The 20,539-nt window shown below is 42.0% G+C and overlaps 1 protein-coding gene across 8 annotated transcripts in view; it reads right to left on the bottom strand.

The window, feature by feature from the left end:
* The window catches only part of AFF3 (ALF transcription elongation factor 3), a 643,034-nt gene that overhangs the window by 316,842 nt on the left and 305,653 nt on the right, over window positions 1-20,539 (bottom strand). For all 8 annotated transcript variants that reach the window (XM_088841644.1, XM_088841640.1, XM_088841642.1 and 5 more), the window contains one exon: window positions 6,372-6,419. In XM_088841644.1, coding sequence (XP_088697770.1) covers window positions 6,372-6,419 — 48 coding nt within the window. The remainder of the gene's footprint in view (window positions 1-6,371; window positions 6,420-20,539) is intronic.

Below are 20,539 nucleotides of genomic sequence, written 5' to 3'. Positions count from 1 at the left end.
AATGTTAATGCCATTCTACGTGAATGGATAATGCTAGGAAAAGCACCTAAGTATTACAGCACTGGAGCCCTTAAGGATGAAATACAGTGTAACTTAGAAAACTGTCTCTTACAAACATATGTCAAGCCAGGAGGGCTCCCAGCCCTTGGAGCTCATCTCTATAGAACTGCGTTATAATTTGTCCCTTGGTTAAATGAATTTTGCCATAATACATAGATTTACTAGGTCCCAGGAATGAAATTCTCTGAGCGAGGATAAAAAATAACTGTACTTGAGAACATAATGTAATATTCAAATGACTTGAAAACAGTCACCTCAGCAAAAATAAGAGAGGGGAGAGGAAAAAGAAGTTTAAAGGTGAGATTGCTAATGTTGGCCATAAAACCTTCATGAGTTCAAGCGCACACACGCATGATCAGGCACTTGCAGATCACAAACATGTGGGAGCGGGAAACCTCCCTTTCATGGCAAAATGCCTGAGTGGTTTCATGAATGAGCTGGGGGGGTGCTTCTTGCTTTAATAAGACAGCACCGCAGGTGGGGGGTGGTGCTGGTCCCAGACAGAGCTGGTCAAAAATCCCAGCTCTACTGCATGGCAGCTGTGTGCCCCTGGCTCACTGTGTTTAACCTCCCCTTGCCTCAGTTTCTTCCACTGTAAAATGGGGATGAGAATAGTTTCCAACTACACAGAAGGCAGCTGTGATGGCCCAATGAGAAAACATAGGCAAGAACCTTAGAAGAGTGTCTCAGACATAGTGAAAGAAAGTAAAGTTGCGCAGTCGTGTCCGACTCTCTGCGACCCCATGGACTGTAGCCTACCAGGCTCCTCCATCCATGGTATTTTCCAGGCAAGAGTACTGGAGTGGGTTGCTATTTCCTTCTCCAATAAATGTCATCCTGTGCTTGTTGGTGGTCTGCATAGAATTTGGGCTTCCTAGGTGGCATGGACGGGGGAGCCTGGTGGGTTGCAGTCCATGGGGTCGCTACGAGTCTGACGTGGCTGAGCAACTTCACTTTCACTTTTCACTTTCACACATTGGAGAAGGAAATGGCAACCCACTCCAGTGTTCTTGCCTGGAGAATCCCAGGGACGGGGGAGCCTGGTGGGCTTCCGTCTATGGGGTCACGCAGAGTTGGACACGACTGAAGTGACTTAGCAGCAGCAGCAGCAGGTGGCACGAGTGGTAAAGCATCCACCTGGCAAGGCAGGAGACGCAAGAGACGCAGGTTCGATCCCTGGGTTGAGAAGATCCCCTGGAGGAGAGCATGGCAACCCACTCCAGTGTTCTTGCCTGGAGAATCCCAGGGACAGGGGACCCTGGTGGGTTACAGTCCATGGGCTCACAAAAGAGTAGGACATGGCTGAGCAAGTGAACACACACTCACACAGAATTTAGTGCAAATGAAGAGCATGAATGGAAACCATGGCCTCTCCTCATGAGTGGCTTCTAAACTCAGGGACCCCACCCCAGTTTTCTCCAGTCTGGATGTTGCCCCCTCTCCTCCACAGAAACAGTACTCCAGGCACGTCCCCAGCAGTCCAGTGGTTGACTCCAAGCTTCCAATGCAGGGGGCACAGGTTCAGTTCCTGGTCGGGGAACTAAGATACAGCAGGCAGCATGGTGTGATGAAAAAGTAAATAAATAAAAATAAATGAAAAAAGAAACAGTATCCCATAAGGTCACCATGACCTTTCTTTCCAATCCTTTGGGTGGTCTTCCACTCTCCCTCTCTTCTCCTCTGGGAAATTCTGAGCCCAGTTGAATGGAAATTCTCTTGGCTTTGACTCTGTGACTTTTCAGTCACGATTTCCCCTCAGGTTCTCTGTTGACTCCCTCTCACATGTATTTGCCTGTTGCTCTTCCCTCCCCTGGCCTTGAAATGGTGGACTCTAGGCTCTCATTGCTTCTTAGCCTGTAGTCCCTCTCCAGGCAAATGGACCCATTTCTGTAGTTTTACAACCAATGTGCTAATTCATCCAAAACGCTGGCCTGCCTTTCAGACCTCCGTTCTGAGCTTATGCACATTCTCCACGTCTACTTGAATATCACAAAGCACCTCAAACTCAGGATATCTGAAAACGATCATGTGAGGTACTCCCTCCTCTCGCCCAACACTTAAGCGGGACAGGACCCTATGGTCCTTGCCCATGCCCACTCCCCCATGTCCTCTGCTTGCCTTTTGCCCGTGGGAAACTTTAGTCAGAGAATAAGCTTAATCAGAGAAATGAGAAATGCAGAGACAAAACAAAGGAGACCAAAGAATAATAATGTAGTCATTAAGCACAGTCAAGGACCTTTAGCTCCTTCTCAAGGGCTAGAGATAATATTCTGAGCCATAACCTGTGAGCTGTCTTATAGATACTGAAACCCCAGGTAGAGAAAGCTAACTACATGATGACCAGACTGTACCCATGACATTACATTAGATGACACAATTCTGAGATCTGACCTCAAAGAAATGGGAGAAAACCATTCGTAGAACTGAAGATTAACTGTACCCAAAACAACCAAGATGACACTGGTCAGACCACCGATGACCAACTGAAAGATGACTGTTGGAGCTGACTCTGCTGTGTTTCTGCATGTACCACCCCCTTCAGTCTATAAAAGCTCTTGCCTTTGTACAGATGGCAGCCCTCCTCCGCCAGTTGCCAACATCTAAAATAAAGCAAACTTTCCCTCCACCAGCCTGGCCTGTTTATTGGCTTTCAGTAACCACTCTTCTTTTTTTTTTTAATTATTATAGAGTTGGACTATAAAGAAGCACTGAAGAATTGATGCTTTTGAACTGTGGTGTTGGAGAAGACTCTTGAGAGTCCCTTGGACTGCAAGGAGATCCAACCAGTCCATCCTAAAGGAGATCAGTCCTGGGTGTTCATTGGAAGGACTGATGTTGAAGCTGAAACTTCAATACTTTGGCCACCTGATGCGAAGAGCTGACTCATTTGAAAAGACTCTGATGCTGGAAAAGATTGAGGGCAGGAGGAGAAGGGGACAACAGAGGATGAGATGGTAGGATGGCATCACTGACTCGATGGACATGGGTTTGGGTGGACTCCGGGAGTTGGTGATGGACAGGGAGGCCCGGCGTGCTGCTGTTCATGGGGTCGCAGAGAGTCGGACATGACTGAACTGAACTGAACTGAACCACTCTTTCAGTAGCGGCATCAGCCTCTCCCTCCACCTTCACAGTCTCTACCCAGCATCCCTCACCAGGGACCTCAACAGCCTCCCCCTCCTCCCCATGACAGCCAGTCTGATCACTCCCTCCCAGCTCCAATCCTTCACTGGCTCCCGGTGCTTAGAGGTTCCTGACTGTGGCTGAGAAGGTACCGAATGACTGACCTCTCCTGCTGGGCTTCTCCCATCCGCCCTCTGGCTGCACGGGCCTCCTCTTTCCTTCCCAGGTTTCTGACAAGCCAAGCTCTTTGCCCCTTCTGATGGGAAGCCCCACCATTTTCTTTAGGTTGCTTTCCTATTCATCCTCCAATTCTCAGTTCACAGGTTGCTTCCTCAGGGACACTATTCTTGATCACAAATTAGGTAATAAATGCTAGAGAAAATGTTCAGGAAACCCTGAGTATTTATCACAAATAGCAGGACAGATTTATTTATGAGATTTAAAAAATAATATAGTATCTATCTCTTCCAGCACATTGTTGGTTCCAAAAGGGTCAGGGTCACATCTGTCTAAAACTTACCACTGATGCCCGGTGCCTCCCACATGGAAAGGGCATGCTAACACTTGTTCAATGACTATCTCAATTTTGATTATTTTAAGGCATTTTTCATGACCCTCCTTTTCCTCCACAACAAGAGAAGCCACTGCTTTTCAGAATGAGATGCCTGCAAATAATAATTACCTCTGGTGATCTTGATGACATCAGGTTTTCCTGAGTTAATCCCAAGGGGAGAGAACCTCGCAAGGAAAACTGGGCTTCACAAAGACGGTCCACAGTAACCCAGCGTTGAAAGGGCCAATCCACCTCTTTTTTTACGGGGGAGGCATACAGCACGTGGAATCTCAGTTCCCTCAAGGGATGGGACCCATACCCCCTGCTTTGAACGCTCGGAGTCTTAACTGCTGGACTACCAGGGAAGTCCCAGCCAATGCCTCTTGTCCATGGTTTACAGCGAAGGGAATCCGCTTGTGAGCCATCACACTGATGCTCACCATTCTCCTTTAGCATATTCTTTCACGCACTCACTCATTTGTTCATTCATCCCACAAGATCACGAATTCTAAAGTCTAGACACTGGGGCCACCACGTGGGATGGACGCTGATACATGACGGACACACAACCAACCCAGCAGGCTGTACCTGAGAAGGAACCCTGTGCGTTGTGTCTGCAGGAGAGGAGATGCTTAGAAGAGGCCAAGAAGATCCTGGGGATCCCTGCTGTGAGAGGCAGGTGACAGCCAGGAAAACACTCCAGGCAAAACTAGGAATACCCACATGCTCCTCTAGGAGCTCCCTAAGTACCAACAGCCACTACTAACACCTTAGACTGCCAGGTAAGGGACAGGAAAATGCTCCCCTGACAGCGCCAGCACCACCAGCCCCTCCCAGTCTACACTATCTCCTCGCTGGTTGTTCCTCGCGGCCTTCAGGAAGCGCATAACTTAGAGCTCAGCTGTCTTCCAGTGAAGGCAGCGTCCCCTACTCTTGATGTGCATAAATCAGTTATCTCATGGGTCCAGGCTTTCCCTCTTGTTCCACACCTGATCTGAGGTGGGCAGGGGAGGCACCGTGGTGTGATGGGTTAGGGGTCAGTATTGTAGGGAGGCAGGAGTGAGGCGAGGCTGTGAACTCCAAACCAGCTCTCTTAAGAAAAAAACAAATGATGGTTTAAACACTTGACTGCAGCATCCAGTTTTCAGTGATTTTCGCATTATCTAACACATATCCTTCTGATATGAGAGCTACTCAAGCTTTTTATGGATGCCGAGCCTTGCCTGGAGTGTGGAACAGAAAGGCCAAATGACAACGCTCTTCCATATCCTCAGAAAAGACAGGAAAGGATCCGAGGGGCAGGATTTTTAACACAGTGAAACCAAAAGAGGACCGGTATGTTGTGGTCTTCCCAGTTTCCAGATAGACACCAAAACCAGTTGAAGGAAGATGGCTTAAACACTGAACACTAGGACCCAAAACATGAAAGTATGTTGAAAGAAAAAAATAGGACAAGTACATTAGCATTTTACACTGTTTGAATTTAGCCTGAAACAATGCCCCAGGAAAGAGAATTTAGATATAAAATACAATATGTATTTTATTCAGCATATACTTAAATGCCAGGAATGAAGCTGCCACACTTTTCTGACAACTGTTTTCTCTATAAACATCTGCCACAAAAACAAAAATCATTACAAATTCAACAAATCAAATTTCAATTAATTATTTTCATCAGTTCTACAGTGAAGAGATTTGTGAAATAACGCTTTCCAGGAAGAATAAAAATATTCTACCTCTGAAAATGATTCGACAGTCAATGTAAAATTTTAAACCAAATAATTGTATTATTGTAGCTCATAAGCAATTCAAAAAAAGTAAGTAAGGTGTCCAAACATTAAAAATATATTAAAATAAAGTTATTTTTTTCTTTACAGGGAATTGCCACACCATCTGGTCTGATTTATCCTAGTGTTTTACCCAGTGTAATATCAGCTTTCTGAGAGCCATAAATTATTAGGTTATTCCAATGAAAAAATATGAGTGAAGAAAAAATATAGGTTGAAGAGGACATCCTGATTATAAGTCTGAATACTCAGGAGAACACTAACATGGCAGAACAGCCCAGCCTAAGTGAATCTGTGTGTGAAACTAGTTCACAGAAGGTGTGCGTGTAAGATGATGATGATAAAAAGGACAGGCTTACAGAGAGGACCAGGCGAAATAATAATGTGCGTAACAATATAGAAATGAATCTTCAGCACTGAGCATTACCTCCTCGTCAGAGTGCTTCTGATTAAATTTGGGAGAAAAATAACCAGGCAACCCCCGCCTGACAGGGAAGCATGGACCATTAAAAGATGCTTTTAAATAGTAGGGAGATGAATGGGGGCACCCAAACATGAACACGGCCATTTTTTTCATCTCAACTCTGCTGCTGTGTCTTCCAGCTGATCCCCTTCATACAACGTCACCTCAGCCTGTGCAAAGGGACCAGATGGAGGTGTAGCCGCTAGGTTTCTAAAGGAAGCATGGTTTTGTAAAGTCTTATTTAGGCAACTTGGGTGATTACCCTCTGACAGGGTAAAGATCAAATAACACATGCACAATGGGCTCACTCTGACACTCTAGCCGCACACCTCCGTTTAAAACCTCCATCAACCAACTGGTAACATTTTTAAAAGAAAATCCTTACCCGAATGATTTCTTCAACACAGCTGTTGGTTTCTCCAGATCGACTCTCCTGCAAGCAAAGGGTAAAAAACATTAGGCGTGATAGAACAGTCTTATGGTTACAATGAAAAGGTGGCATGTAAGCCTCCAAACTGAATAGAGTTTGGACAGGGTGCCATGCCTCACAGGGGACTTACAGATGAGCTCTTTCCCTTAATGGGACAGCACCCATCAGAGCATCGCACACGCCCCAGAGTTGCAGCACTGGACCCTCCAGCCCTGTCAACTATAAGCAGGGCAGGCTCCTTAGGAGCAGAGCACACAACTGGTAGGTGTGATCTCCATGCACCGGGGGCTCCATCAAAGTGTGAAAGGAAAGGTGGCCTCTACTGCAAAGGTACATGTAGTCTACCCACTGGATACGTGCAAGGGCCCTGCCAAATACCAAGCACAACTCTGGTAGCTGTATCACCCCCAGAGCCTAGATTTACAGGGTGATGGGCTGAAACCTGGAAGACCAAAAGGAGACACATCCTCCAAGGGCAGGCTGGGTGTCATGTCACCCACAAGGCCCTGTGCTGAAGACACGGTACAGGCTCCAAGGAATGGGGACGTCAGGTCACAGCCGACTCTGGGGACCATTTTGTTTCAGAGATGCTGTGTGGTTACTGCTGGTAACATACTCCCAGAGCACAGGAGGTGGTTTTGTGGGGACGTGAAAGCAGCGTTTGTGGTAGAAGTGCTGGGTGCAGTCTCAGCGAGACACTTCTCTGGCCGTTGATTCGATGGCACTGACCAGTGCTCGGCGTGACCCCCCAGAAAGAGGCTTTCTTCACGATGTCTTTGCCAAGCCCACTCTGTTCTCCTCCTTCTCACGGTTCTCTCTCCACGACGAACGCTGATTGGCACATTGCTGGCTTTCCTCCTTTGTTCCAAGTCGTCCTTCAGAGGGCAGGTCAGCCGTGAGTTCCTCAGGGTAGCACCCCTGGCCCTGGATGTTGGGCCGCGCGGCACTTCCTTCTCGTCCAGGGCGCTCACCGGGCTGGCGGCTCACACAGCGTTCACGGCTCTTCAGTGCGCGCACACGATGGTAATTCTGGAAAGCTCTCTCCTCCCTCCAGCACACACACTCCTCCCACCTGGGGGCGCTGCGTCCTTCAGCACGGGCGTCACACAGTGAGCCGGTCTCTGTCAGGAAGGCGCGAACGAACCCACTTCCTGCCGTTCCCAGGAGCGGGAACGCTTACCACAACCCGCTCGAGGACTTTCCAGCATTACCAAGGTTCCGCCAAACCTTCCAACCCCAGACCTCCACGTGTGCGCCCCACTTTCTTTTCCTGGTGGTGGAGTATTTTGCCAGAAACGTTCCACACTTCACACTAGGTAAGGAGCTTGGGTGAATGAAAGTGTGTGCGGTTTGGAAAGGTCCTCTACATGACTGAGATTTTTCCTACTCAGATATAGAAGATTTGTCCAAGGCTCCCAACTGAGGTGCAGAGGTTTACATGACTTGCCCTCAGGCCACAGAACAGCAGGGCCTGGACCAGGAAACAGGACTCCTAATCCTCAGTTGTGTACATTTTCTCTTTCAGAAGCTTTCCCCAATCTCAAAGGCTGTGCTGGAAATATATCCATTCCCAAACCTGAGCTCACTTGTTTGTCAAATATATTTCATCAGCATGGTTTCTAGGAGTTTTCTATAGCTTGCACACTATTTTTTTTTTAATTGTGGTAAGGTAAAATACACATAAAATAAACGACTTTAACCATTTTAAGTATATAAGGCCTTTACTGGCTTTAAATGCATTCACAATGTCACATCTAATTCTAGAACATTTCTGTCACCCTGAATGGAGACCCCATGCCCCTTAGACAGGAACTCTTCATTCTCCCCTCTCCCCAGCCCCTGGTAACCATTCATCGTTTTACTTTCTCTCACTATGGATTTTTCTATTCTAGATATTTCGTATAAATGAATTCTACATTACGTGACCTTTTGTGTCTGGCTGGTGTGTTTCACTTAGAATAATGTTTTCAAGGTTCATGTTGTAGCCTGTGTCAGTACTTCATTCCTTTCTGTGGCTAAATAATATTCCATTGTATTTGAATGTTATCACATTTAATTTATCTATTCATCAGCTGATGGACATTTTGGTTTTTCCACTTTGACTATTGTCATAGCACTTCTATAAACATCTATGTAGAAGTTTTTGTTTGAATACCTGTTTTCACTTCTGGGTTACAGACATAGGAGTCGAATTGGTGGGTCATATGGCAAGTCTATGCTTAGCTTTTTGAGGAACTGCCACAGTGTTTTCCATAACGGCTTTAACATTTTACATTCCTACCAGCAATGTATGGAGGTTCTAATTTTTCCACATCTTCACCAACACTTGTCATTTTCTGGTTTTGTTTTGTTTTGGATAATAGCCATTCTACTGGGTTGAAATGGTAACTTATTGATGTTTTAATATGTATTTTCCTAAGGATTAAAGATGTTGAGCGTGTTTTCATGTGAACATTGGCCATTTGTGTATCTTTGGAGAAATGGCTTTTTCCCAGTTTTTCATTGGGTTGTTTGATTTTTTATTGTTTGGTTGTAGAGTTCCTGATATATTTTGGATAAAGACCCTTATCAGATATAAGATTTGCATATATTTTCACCCATTCTGTGGGTTGTATTTTCACTCTCTTCATAATGTTCATGGATACACAAAATTTTTAATTTTGATGAAGTCCAATTTACCTATTTTTTTTTCTTTATTACTTCTCTGTTGAGGTTCTTTCTAAGAAACTATAGCCAAATCCAAGGTTATGAAAATTTACCCATGTGTTCTTCCAAGAGTTTTACAGTTTTTAGTTTTTATATTTAGGACTTTAATCCAATAGTTTGAGAACTTTCAGGTGAGGTTTATTTCCTTACAAATTATTTGCTAAGTTTTAGTTAAAATAGGAACACTATTTTAGTCAAGATAGGAACACTATCTTTGTATAAATGGTTCCTTTCTAGTCTCATCATTAAAAGATCAATAACAAAATGTGTAAAGCACAACTACTGTAGCTAGCAGTGCATTAACAGAATATACATGTCGATCCCTGTAGAAAGCAGTGTTAAATATCAAGGTAAGATTAGAAGACCCATGCTTTCACTAATATCTCATTCCTCTTTCCTATATTCATCCCTTCTTCTGTTTTCCCAAAAGTTCTATTTTTGCAAAACACATTGACTATACCCCACAACTTCCATTTCCCATGCCTTATCCCAGAACTGCTCTGGAAATGTCACCATCCTGATACTTCAGTCAATTAGAGCAGAGAGTTCTTTTTGAAACTGACTCAAACCCTATGTTCTTTCCAGGGCAGCCAGAGGCAACCATTACGAAGGCCTCAATGGTCCTTTGAACAATGATCTCTTTTGGAGTTCAGGTGAGAATGAATGGATAAATTGAAAACGTATCTTCGGACCTATCAACCATTCCTCTTATCCCACTCCTAAATTCTCAATGTATTTGTTATTTTCCACCTTAAAAACAACCAGTGAAGGAAAACGTGACTTCACACTCTCCTGGTGGACTCACCCAGGCATACAACTTATTACAAAAACTCTTTATATGTTTGGTTCCTTAAAGTTAAGCTTACCCTGAATACCCCACTTTAATTTCATTTGAAGTGATTTATGTCAATGACAGGTTCCTCTTAGTATCTCACCTCATAATCCTATAAATTGCCACCACCCCTCTCTGAAAATAGAACACCCGGAGAGGGAAACAGTATAGAAGCCTTGTTAAATACTTCCCTTGTCAATGTAGATGAAGGATGTAGGATTATTACCTTTGGTCATCTCAATGGGAACTCCAACTGTGAGCTCTGAGGGTCTGGCCAGACATCAGGTCCTTCCTTCCTGGGAGGGCCCCTCACCCAGCTGAGAAGGTGCCAGGAATGAGGCCAGGACAAAGGCCTTCCAACAACAATCTCAGGGAGTCCTAGCTTTAAATTACAGCGCTGGAGGGGCTTTGGCGAGGAACACTTTGGGCTTTTTCCTGAACATCTCTGACTCCGGTGGTTTCCAAAGGAAGGCACCATATCGGGTTTGAATTTCCCAGATCCTATGTGGATTGGAGTGGATCCATGACGCACAATATTGTAGACAGTTTGAAATGGAAGGAACCTTAATGCTCATTTTACCCAATTGGATGACTTCAACATATGAAGAAACTGTGACCCACAGAAGTAGACAGTCTTGTCCAAAATCATTTTTGGCAGCAAGAGACAGTCAAGGTAGAACCTACACACATCTGTTCAACACCAGTTTAGTGAATTTTACTACCTCATGTAATCTCTCCAAGCTCAACCTTTAGAACTGGCTCAACTTGAGGTCACTGTCATGCTTACCGTATAGAAATGAAAGAATCTGGGCAGTATTCAGGTAAATTTCCTCCTTTCTTCCCATGCTGCGAATTATCCAGTACTTAGTCACTCTGGATCTTACTCATTAACCTCAAACATCACATGGATAAACCAAAAGTGGAAGAGACAGGAGAGGAAGTGGAGGAAAAGGGTTAGTATAACCATTTCTCTCTGACATGAACACATCAGAGACAAGGATTTGTGCCCTCAGAAACTGGAGGACAGAATTCTACTTCGCCTTTTCCAAATCTACAAAGGTTGGGGTGGGTATGTGTAGGGTTGGAATGGGTTAGGCATGGGGGTTAGGGAGATTGGGGGGCCTTTTACCTGCTTTCTTTCTCAAAGTCTTTCTCAACTATGGTTTCAGCTGCAGTTGTACACTTTGATTATATTTACATTTTTAAAACTTTCAGTGTTTATAAACAAGATTAAAAGATGCATGTAATTTACATCTCCAAATTTTTGTTTACATTTTTCACAATAAAGTCATTGCTTTCCTTGGAAAGGTACCCACTGAGAAGGAGGGCTGCACAATGAAAATTTGAATTACTCTGTATTTTGTGAGGGTTTGGAGCTGTTGCTTCATGCTGGGTTGCTGAGCTGTTGCTCCCTATTTACTCTGACTTTGATGAACCCATGCCATTTTCCTATCATTACATTTTGAAATCTGTCATAACAGCCTCACCTCATTGAACCTCCAACTAAACTTCAATTAGGATCGAGCAACCCCAGCTGATTCTTCTTCTCGACAGTGTTGTCGATCACGTTCCTTTTTCACAGAACCGCTTTCCTCAAATCTTTACCGCTTGAAAATACACAGCACACACTGTCAGCACAATGTGAAAAGGGAGCTGTGGCTAAGGAGAGCCTCAGCAATATCCAGGAGCATCCTATTTCCAAGAGCCTAAGCCCCTAATTACCATGCCAGGCACACAGCCCTGGAAGAAGCAAGCCGCGCCTAAGGAGAAAAGGCTCGAGCCAATCAGTGGGAAATGGCATTTCACTATGGAGGAGATGAAGCTGTACGCATCCCATTTTCAAAAATAGTTTAACTCTTCATCAGACACATCGAAGGAGGAACTTTCATTCTAAAGTAACACTGTTTTAAAGTCACAGTACTTCTGTCTGCAAGCACTCAAAAGGTCCTCAAACATTCAGGAACTGTTTGTCACACGCAGAGTCTTAAATACTTCTACAAAAGTATTCTTAAATGTCTTACTATATTTTTCAGACCAGTATTTTGCATATATTTAATTTGTTAATGTTTTTTTAATTGTGGTAAACGTCACATCATATAAAGCCCACTATTTTAACCATGTTTAACTGTACAGTTCAGTGGCACTGAGTACATTCACAGTTATGCAACTCTCACCACCATACACCTCCTGAATCTTTCACCTTCCTAAACTGTAACTCTGTCTCCATTAAACACTAACTCCCCTTGGCATCTAACAATGTACCTTCTGACTGTGAATTTGACTATTCTAGATACCTTGTAGAAGACTAATCAAACTTGATTCAGAGGGAAACTGAGGTACAAAGAAAGGAGGTATCCCACCAATGCCACCAAAGCAGTGACTGAGGATCTGAGCTAGGATTCAGGGGTGTTCAGGTTCACACATCTGTGTGAAGCCCCATCCTCTGACTGTATCCCTGGCCAGTCTCATCTGAGGGCAGAGTCACCTGAGGCCAGGAGTCAGCCAGCCAGGGCTCTCCTCAGCAGGTTTACATCAGACCTGGCTCCTCCCCTTTCAGGCTACCCTCTGCTCCCAGTCACCCACGGGGAGGCTGGCCTCATCCCTCCTGGGTGTCCCTCCTGACTTCCCGGATGTGCTCAGCAGATCTGATCACCTCTTTTTCTGCTGCTCACAGCCTCCTCTTCCTCTCAGAACTATCCTCACCACCATCCCTGAGACACTGACACACGAGGGGAGAAAGAAAACACAAAATAATAAAGAAAGAAAGCTGTATCTCAAGAATGCAAACAGAATGGCAGCAGATGGAGGCAGTATTATTTTCAACCAAAGGACAGTTTATAAGAAAAAAACTGAATTGGAAAGCACAACACAGAATGAGGAAAAACAGAACATCAAAGTAAGGTATGCTAAGAAAAGAAAAAATAGTTCTTATGGTTGGATGTCTTTAATCCACTTCTGTTTTTCCTAACAGACAAAGGATACCAAAGAGAAGACCCCCCAACTATATAAGGGCGATAGAGAACTTGAGAATAAAATTAAATAAGGCTAAACTGAGAGATATAACGAATCTAGACAGTTATGAGGAAACCCCAATGCTTCAAGTATACGTGAGATGGCTAGCGAAGTGGTTACACGGTGAGCTACAAAAGAGCATCAGAAACTTCCAAAAAGCAGTTGTTTTATAGTCCAGACTCTATAGTCACAAGTTATCACAACAATTAAGCTACGAATTAAAACAGTAGACATAAAAATTTCCTAGAATTCTTGGAATAAAACAAATACCACACAACTATAAATAAATCTTCACATTTATGGGAAAATAAAATTATATAATACTGCAAAGCAAAATAATAGGATATTATTAGAGCTAAATTCATACACTAAAAGCTTTCATTCTTTTTTAAAATAAAATATATGTGCTAAGCAATCAATTAAAAATTTAAAATCAAGGAGACATACAAAAGGAAAATAGCAAATAGAGAAAACCAATGAAATATTTATAAAACAAAAAGTCATAATTTATAAAGCAAAAATATAATTTCTTAAAACAAAAACACATTACTCAACAGAAAGCCACTTAAAAATCGTTTAATAAAAAAGTCCAAATAAACATAATGTGCTATAAGCAGGGGATAAAATATATGGAAGGGCTAGTAATCATAAGAAGGCATCAATGTTAATATTAATGTAGAAAATAATACTAATAAAGTTTGATGAAGTTGGTAACTTTCTGGGAAAAAAACTGATATAAGAAATAAAGAAAAATGAGATTAGGCCTATAAATCTGAGAATGCAGGTTAAATTAAAAATTGTCTTCAAATAAGGCTTTAAGCCAAATAGTTGTAAAGTGAAGGGCTTTAAACTTTCAAGGAAGAACTAATTTCCACATGTTTATTCTTCCAAAGTAGAAGGTAATGGAAAGTTATGTGATTTATTTTATTAAATTAGTATAAAAACCTCACATAAGAAAATAAATCAATCCTCCTCTGAAAATCTGTGTAAAATCCTTAAGGAATTATTTGTAAATACTGTGCAATAAAATATTTTAAGAATTAGTGGAAACTTAGTGTACTCTGTCCCAGGAAAGCAAAAATAGTACAATCCTAGGGCCCCTTTAAAGTAACGTATCACTAGGGAAAACATGTAAAGTAAAACTGTGATCATCTCAGGTTTTTTTCTGACCTCAGAAGATTTTTTGATCATATATCTAGAAAAGTCCAAAAGAGTCCACTGTTACTGTTATTTTAGAGGGAGGTTTATAAGTGGTTGGATATTAACAGTCAAAGCTCAATAGCTCTTCTGTACAGCAGCAATAAACACTTTAAAAATATGAAAAAAATCCTACCCACACTATCAAGAAAAATAAATGAGGAATAACCTTAACAAGACATGTTGAAGATCTGTAAGAAAAATCTTCAGAATTCTACTAAAAGATGAAATGCCTGAAAGAGACTGCTCCTAGCTTCTCCAACACCTTCCAACTCTATCATACAATACAAAGCTAAATAAATGTATCAATTTGCAGTTTTGCAAAGTATATTTTATATATATATATAAAAGGAGGTGAATGTCATGTAACAGAAAACCAACCATTTTTAAAGTGTACAATTTAGTGGCCTTTTATATATTCATAGTGTTGTGAGTCATAATCATCTCTATTTAGTTTCAAACATTTCCATCATCCCAAAGTGAAACACTGCACCCATTAAGCAGTTTCTTCTCACTCCCCTTCATGTTAACTTTTTACTATGATTTTAGTATAGTAATAAATACCATACTGAATTGAAAAGAACAAAATGAGAAAAATGTTATGAGTATCATTTACTTATATCAGTAGATTTTACGGTGAATATGTTATCTCTCATTTATGTGCTTATGACCAGTTTCTGGCAGAGTACTTGGCACAACAGAGTAAGCACCTGAAGATGTTTGTTGAATGAATAATAAATGGCCAATATACTAAAAAAATGAAAAGACTATTAAAAAAATTAAAGTCTTACACTTTAGTATGATTGGTCATCTATATTACAATGTCTTCACTTTAATGAAAAAAAAAAAAAAACCCACCAGAATTACCTTAAAGACAAACTCTTAAAATAGCAGCATTTATATACTATATTAAAATTAAGCATATACCCATTAATAGAGAAATCATTAACAAGTCATTTGGCTTCCCTAATCTCCACATTTGTATCTGTAAATTAGGGAACAAGGATTACCCTTCTATTAACAGGCAATGTTGTCAAAGAGTTAATAATTGATTTTTTCGGTCAGATTCCTAGCCACAGGACAAGGTCTTTCAATCATGTTGCTATTTTTATAATGGGAATTAGTGATCTCAGTGAGAGCTTGTAGTTAAAAATGCATTTAGTTTTCAGGAAGTTAAGTGGTCTGTCAGTGCACTGACCTTGTCAAATGTCTACTGATGGTACAAAGAGATTAAAACCAGAGATAGTGGTTTTACATCCTGATCACTAATTGATATTGAGTGCTTTTCCAGGGGGTCATGTCTCAGTACAGAGCCCTGTGCTGTATACTGGGGCCACCCTCCCCACTGTCCTGTCATAACTGGGTACAGAATTCACAGACAGGAATAATGCACATGCAAGTCCCACCTGTAGCCTGAAATTGACAAGACCACTTCAAGACTGTTCTTTGCTCTGTGTTTTCTCATCTAAACTGTGTGGTCATCACTTTTAGTGAGAGGAAGACCACACAGGCTCAGGTAAGAGGGACAAAGCTGAAGGTATTTAACCCTCCCATGTCAGGCATTCTTCAGTCAGACTTCTAAATGTACCATTTCCTTTTTAATCCTGAATCTCATCCAGCATTCCATCTACATATTGTTGACTGCTGAACAAGATGGGTTTGAACCATCTACCGGCCTATTTTTTCCAATAAATATAGTAACTGTGTTTTCATTTTACACATCTTTAAGTGAACTAAAGGTAGGGGAAAGTGTGTTTGGAGAGAGATCACAAGATGTGGAATTCAAAGAACCAAGAGCCAAGTCCAGATTCTATCCACACTGTTTCCTGTCCTTGGGTGATTCATTCATCAATTCATTTGTTTCAGAGGCAGAGATAGCAGTAAATGAATTCTGGATTGTTCAAGGGTCAATTGTAATCTAATAACACATGTTATTTGTAGGTAGCAGAAGGCTTACTAATAGGGCAGTCCTATAAATCTATCCTTTTTTTCCCCTTAAATAATGGAATGAAATGTACGAGAAAAAACATTTGATTACTATGTATAGTGAGAACATGGTTTTCGTTTCTAATCATGAAATTCTGAACACAGAAACCTATAAGACTGAGAGAGTAATCAGAGGGCCTGAAGAAATTAACTGATTAAGGAGACTTAGGGCTGCTCTGATTTGTGTCCCGTGGTAAGACGGATAATCAATTCTCTTTTAGCCCTCAACTGAAATGAATATTGGAAATGGTAAAAGTGGGGCTAAGTATTTGGCAAAATCCTATGTGACACAGTCTATTAATTTTACCTAAGCATTTTGCTAAGAGAAATAGATGCACAAATAACTCTTAACTCATTACAGACCAGCGGATTTTTGCAGAAACTGAACACCTGTGGCCGGCAATCTGCATTTTGGCCAGTCAAAAATTAATTCTGTTACTTCACTAATGGTTTGCCAGTTATCACATTCAATAGTTAAACCTGACAGACCTGTAAAGTCTTCTTTAGCATGGTGAGTTTCATTTTGACTTTCCATAAAAGAATCAATAACTAAGTTTTTTTGTCTTTTTGGTGGTCTAATACTTACGTCATCTGAGTCAGAACTATATTCTGAAGAACAATCATCTTCTGAGACACTAGTATGTATGTTGCTTTGACAGCCAGACAAAGTATCTGTGTAAATTCACTGAAAAATTCTTCTTCACTCAAAATGTTGCAATGCAACATCTTTGAAAATTTTACGGTAATCAACTTGCGTTTATAATACACACAAGGTTGGAACAAAAATCTAATGGAGCAAAATGTAAATGATAATGACAATCATAAGTTGTATAATGAACCTTTCATCCGTTTTAAGCTTTAACAATTTTGCAAGGTGTTGCTAATTGTATCACTCTTTAAGAATGTATTGATATCAGTTCAGTTCAGTTCAGTCGCTCAGTCGTGTCCGACTCTCCGCGACCCCATGAATCACAGCACGCCAGGCCTCCCTGTCCATCACCAACTCCCGGAGTACACTCAAACTCATGTCACAGAGTCGGTGATGCCATCCAGCCATCTCATTCTCCGTCGTCCCCTTCTCCTCCCGCCCCCAACCTTTCCCAGCATCAGAGTCTTTTCCAGTGAGTCAACTCATCGCATGAGGTGGCCAAAGTATTGCAGTTTCAGCTTTAGCATCAGTCCCTCCAATGAACATCCAGGATTGATCTCCCTTAGAATGGACTGGTTGGATCTCCTTGCAGTATAAGGGACTCTCAAGAGTCTTCTCCAACACCACAGTTCAAAAGCATCGATTCTTCGGCGATCAGCCTTCTTCACAGTCCAACTCTCACATCCATACATGACCACGGGAAAAACCATTGCCTTGACTAGACGGACCTTGGTATTGATATCTCTGGTCAATAATGTGTAATATATTAAAGTCCCTCATGAGTTTTTCTCTTCATTATCATTTCACTTTTCCAAAAAGGTTTCATGTCATCTGGCCCTCAGAACAGGGTTCATCCTGTGTGTACACTTAACATAAACTCTTTCTATGTATGCCCTTGGAGGAGATATGCTATAGATATGTGCTGAATTAAGATATCCAGCTGAAATTAGCTGGAATGGGGAGAAGCTTTACCTGCCAGGTGGAAGTAGGTAACCTTGGAGAACATGAGTAAGAGATCAGCATGCATTTTGATTGGCTGCTGAGAGTTTTTTAATACTGGGAAGTTTTCTATTCTTAAATTCTATTCTGTAAATCTGTCTACAATGCCATGCTCCTGCTGTTTAGGCACTAAGTCGTGTCCGACTCTTTGCGACCCCGTGGACTGTAGCCCACCAGGCTCCTCTGTCCATGGGATTGTCCAGGCAAGAATACTGGAGTGGGTTGCCATTCCCTTCTCCAGGGGATCTTCCCAACCCAGGAATCAAACCCATGTCTCCTGCTTGGCAAGCAGATTCTTTACCACTGAGCCACCTGGGAGGCACCCTACAATGCTATACTTAAAGATTTTCTTCTTTTTTTTCATTTATGCATATTTAACAGAATTTTCACTCTTTCTGTTAAGCCATCCTTTTTAAAAATTTTATTATATTTTAATTTTATTATTTATTTATTTGGCTGTGCTGGGTCTGAGTTGTGCCATGTGGGATCTAGTTCCCTGACCAGGGATGGAACCCTGCATTGGGAGCACAGAGTCCCAGCATTTTCATTCTTGAGTCTGCTGATGTAGTTTTACTGTTCATCTTGGAACATATTTGCAGGCTATCGCAACCTAACAGTCACAATAAGTTTTATCTTTTCCCTTCCACTACCATAAAATGCTCAGTTACTTCAAAACCTGTGTGTATCACAGGGTAAGTCAGAGTGAGTCCACTGGCCTGTGGAACCAGCGGTGCCTGGGGCTGAACCTGGATATGAGTCCAAACGTTTTCCCTTTCCTCTACCAGGGCAGGTCTCAGAAGGCCCCTGGTAGTGCGTGAAGACCACTGGATTTCCATGTGAAATATGACCAGACAAAGCCATCTTCTGGTGACCCTCGCTGGGCAACTCAGGAAGACAAGAGGCACATCAGCTCCTGTGCCCCTACAATGAAGGGAGGAGAGCTGGACTGTTTGCTATCCCTAGTCCAAGGCCTCTGCGGGGCCCAATAATAGGACAAACTCTCCGTCTTCATTCCCTCACTGGGTCACAAAACCCCTTGGAGTTATAAGCTGAAAGGAGAAAAACAGGGCTCCCTGGTGGTTTAGTGGTAATGAATCTGACTGCCAACCCAGGAGACACGGGTTTGATTCCTGATCTGGGAAGATCCCACATGCCGCGGAGCAACTGAGCCCGTGCTCTAGAGCCTGTGCTCTGCAACAAGAGAAGCCACTGCAGTAAGAAGCCCGTGCACGGCTACTAGAGAGTAGCCCTGCTTGCCATAACAAGAGAAAAGCCTACCCAGCAACCAGCAACGAAGACCCAGCACAGCCAAAAATGAATGAATGAAATCATGAGAAAAACAAAAGGAGAAGAAAGATTTACAAAGCAAAAAGTTTGATAATAAGTAAATACGCCGTTTAAACTATTCTGCGATTATTATGGCAGGATGCTACCTGGACAGAGTGCAGACAGCCCCTCTTCACTGTGGCCTGACACCATGTGTTAGGTCTTCCAAGTACAAGAAGGAATTGGAGAGAAAACCGTTTGCTTAGGTCCCCTGTTGGTGGTACAGACTTTGACTTTTTTAGCTTCTCTTGTTAGGATGTTGCCATACTTGATCAGAAGGCAGAGTTCTGCATCTAGAATCTCTCTTTCCAAAGAAGAAAATTTTAACTGTGTTTATTTAAAAAAATAAAAAGGGCTGAAATCTAAAGAAAACACACCCATGATTATATTGGAACAATGTAATGATAAAGAACATTTTGTGATAAATGCCAAGAGCAGTCAGATGAAGTCAGAATAAATGAAAATTAGTCAAGGTTGTTTTCTATCTAACACTATGGCTTAAAGGTTCACAGGAGGAAAAAAAAGTCACTAAGTGATCTATTAACCCTCCTCTCTAACATAATACCAATGAATAATGATGTTTGAATCTTGACTTGATTTCTAATACTGGGAAAGTAAATGATTTTTGAGTCCTTTAAAATTAATTCTTATTGGAGTTGAGTTGCTTTACAATGTTATGTTAGTTTCTGCTGTACAGCAAAATGAAACAGTCATACATATACATTTGGTCCTTTTAGGACTAAAATGAGGCCACATGTATGAGGCATTTAGGAGAGTGCCTTCCAGCTGACAGCCAGTCAGTAAATAGGCCCAATGATTTTATCTTAGAGAATATTTCAGTCCTTAGGAAAGAAAGCAATGAACACTAGGGACTAGCCTGAGGATCACAAAGACCAGAAGACGTTCTCGCTCCAATTTCCTCTGGTCTTTTTTTTTTTTTTTGAGGCTGTGCTGCACAGCAGCGTTCGCAATCTTAGTTCCCCCACCAGGGACTGAACCCACACCCCCTGCAGTGGAGATGCAGTCTTAACCACTGGACCACCAGGGAAGCCCTTCCTCTGGTCTTAAACATAATGTCTCTAGATTTCTTTAAGGAATCAGTCAAGGACTTAAAAGATCTCCCAGTAGGTGAGCTGGAAATGTACAAATTGGTTGTTAACATGGTCAGATGAACTAGTACACAGGAGTAAGTATTGTTCAAGAATTACTTACTGAGTTTACTAAGTGGCCAGCATGTTCTAGATGCCAGGGACTCGTAACTGAATAAAACAGGCAAAAATTCCTGCCCTTCTTGTGTCTAGATTCTAACGAAAAGGAATAGTAAAAAGATCTCGCACACCGAAACTAAAGATCCCGTGTGCCACAACTGAGACCCGGCATAGCCAAATAAATGTACAAAATCAATATTAAAAAAAA

Source organism: Moschus berezovskii, chromosome 11 (assembly GCF_049115385.1).
Source record: "Moschus berezovskii isolate FMDL1 chromosome 11, NW_MosBer_1.0, whole genome shotgun sequence".
In the NCBI taxonomy this organism is placed as follows: domain Eukaryota; kingdom Metazoa; phylum Chordata; class Mammalia; order Artiodactyla; family Moschidae; genus Moschus; species Moschus berezovskii.
The sequence above is the reverse complement of the archived record's forward strand: the minus strand, read 5'-3'. Positions and strand labels throughout refer to the sequence as shown.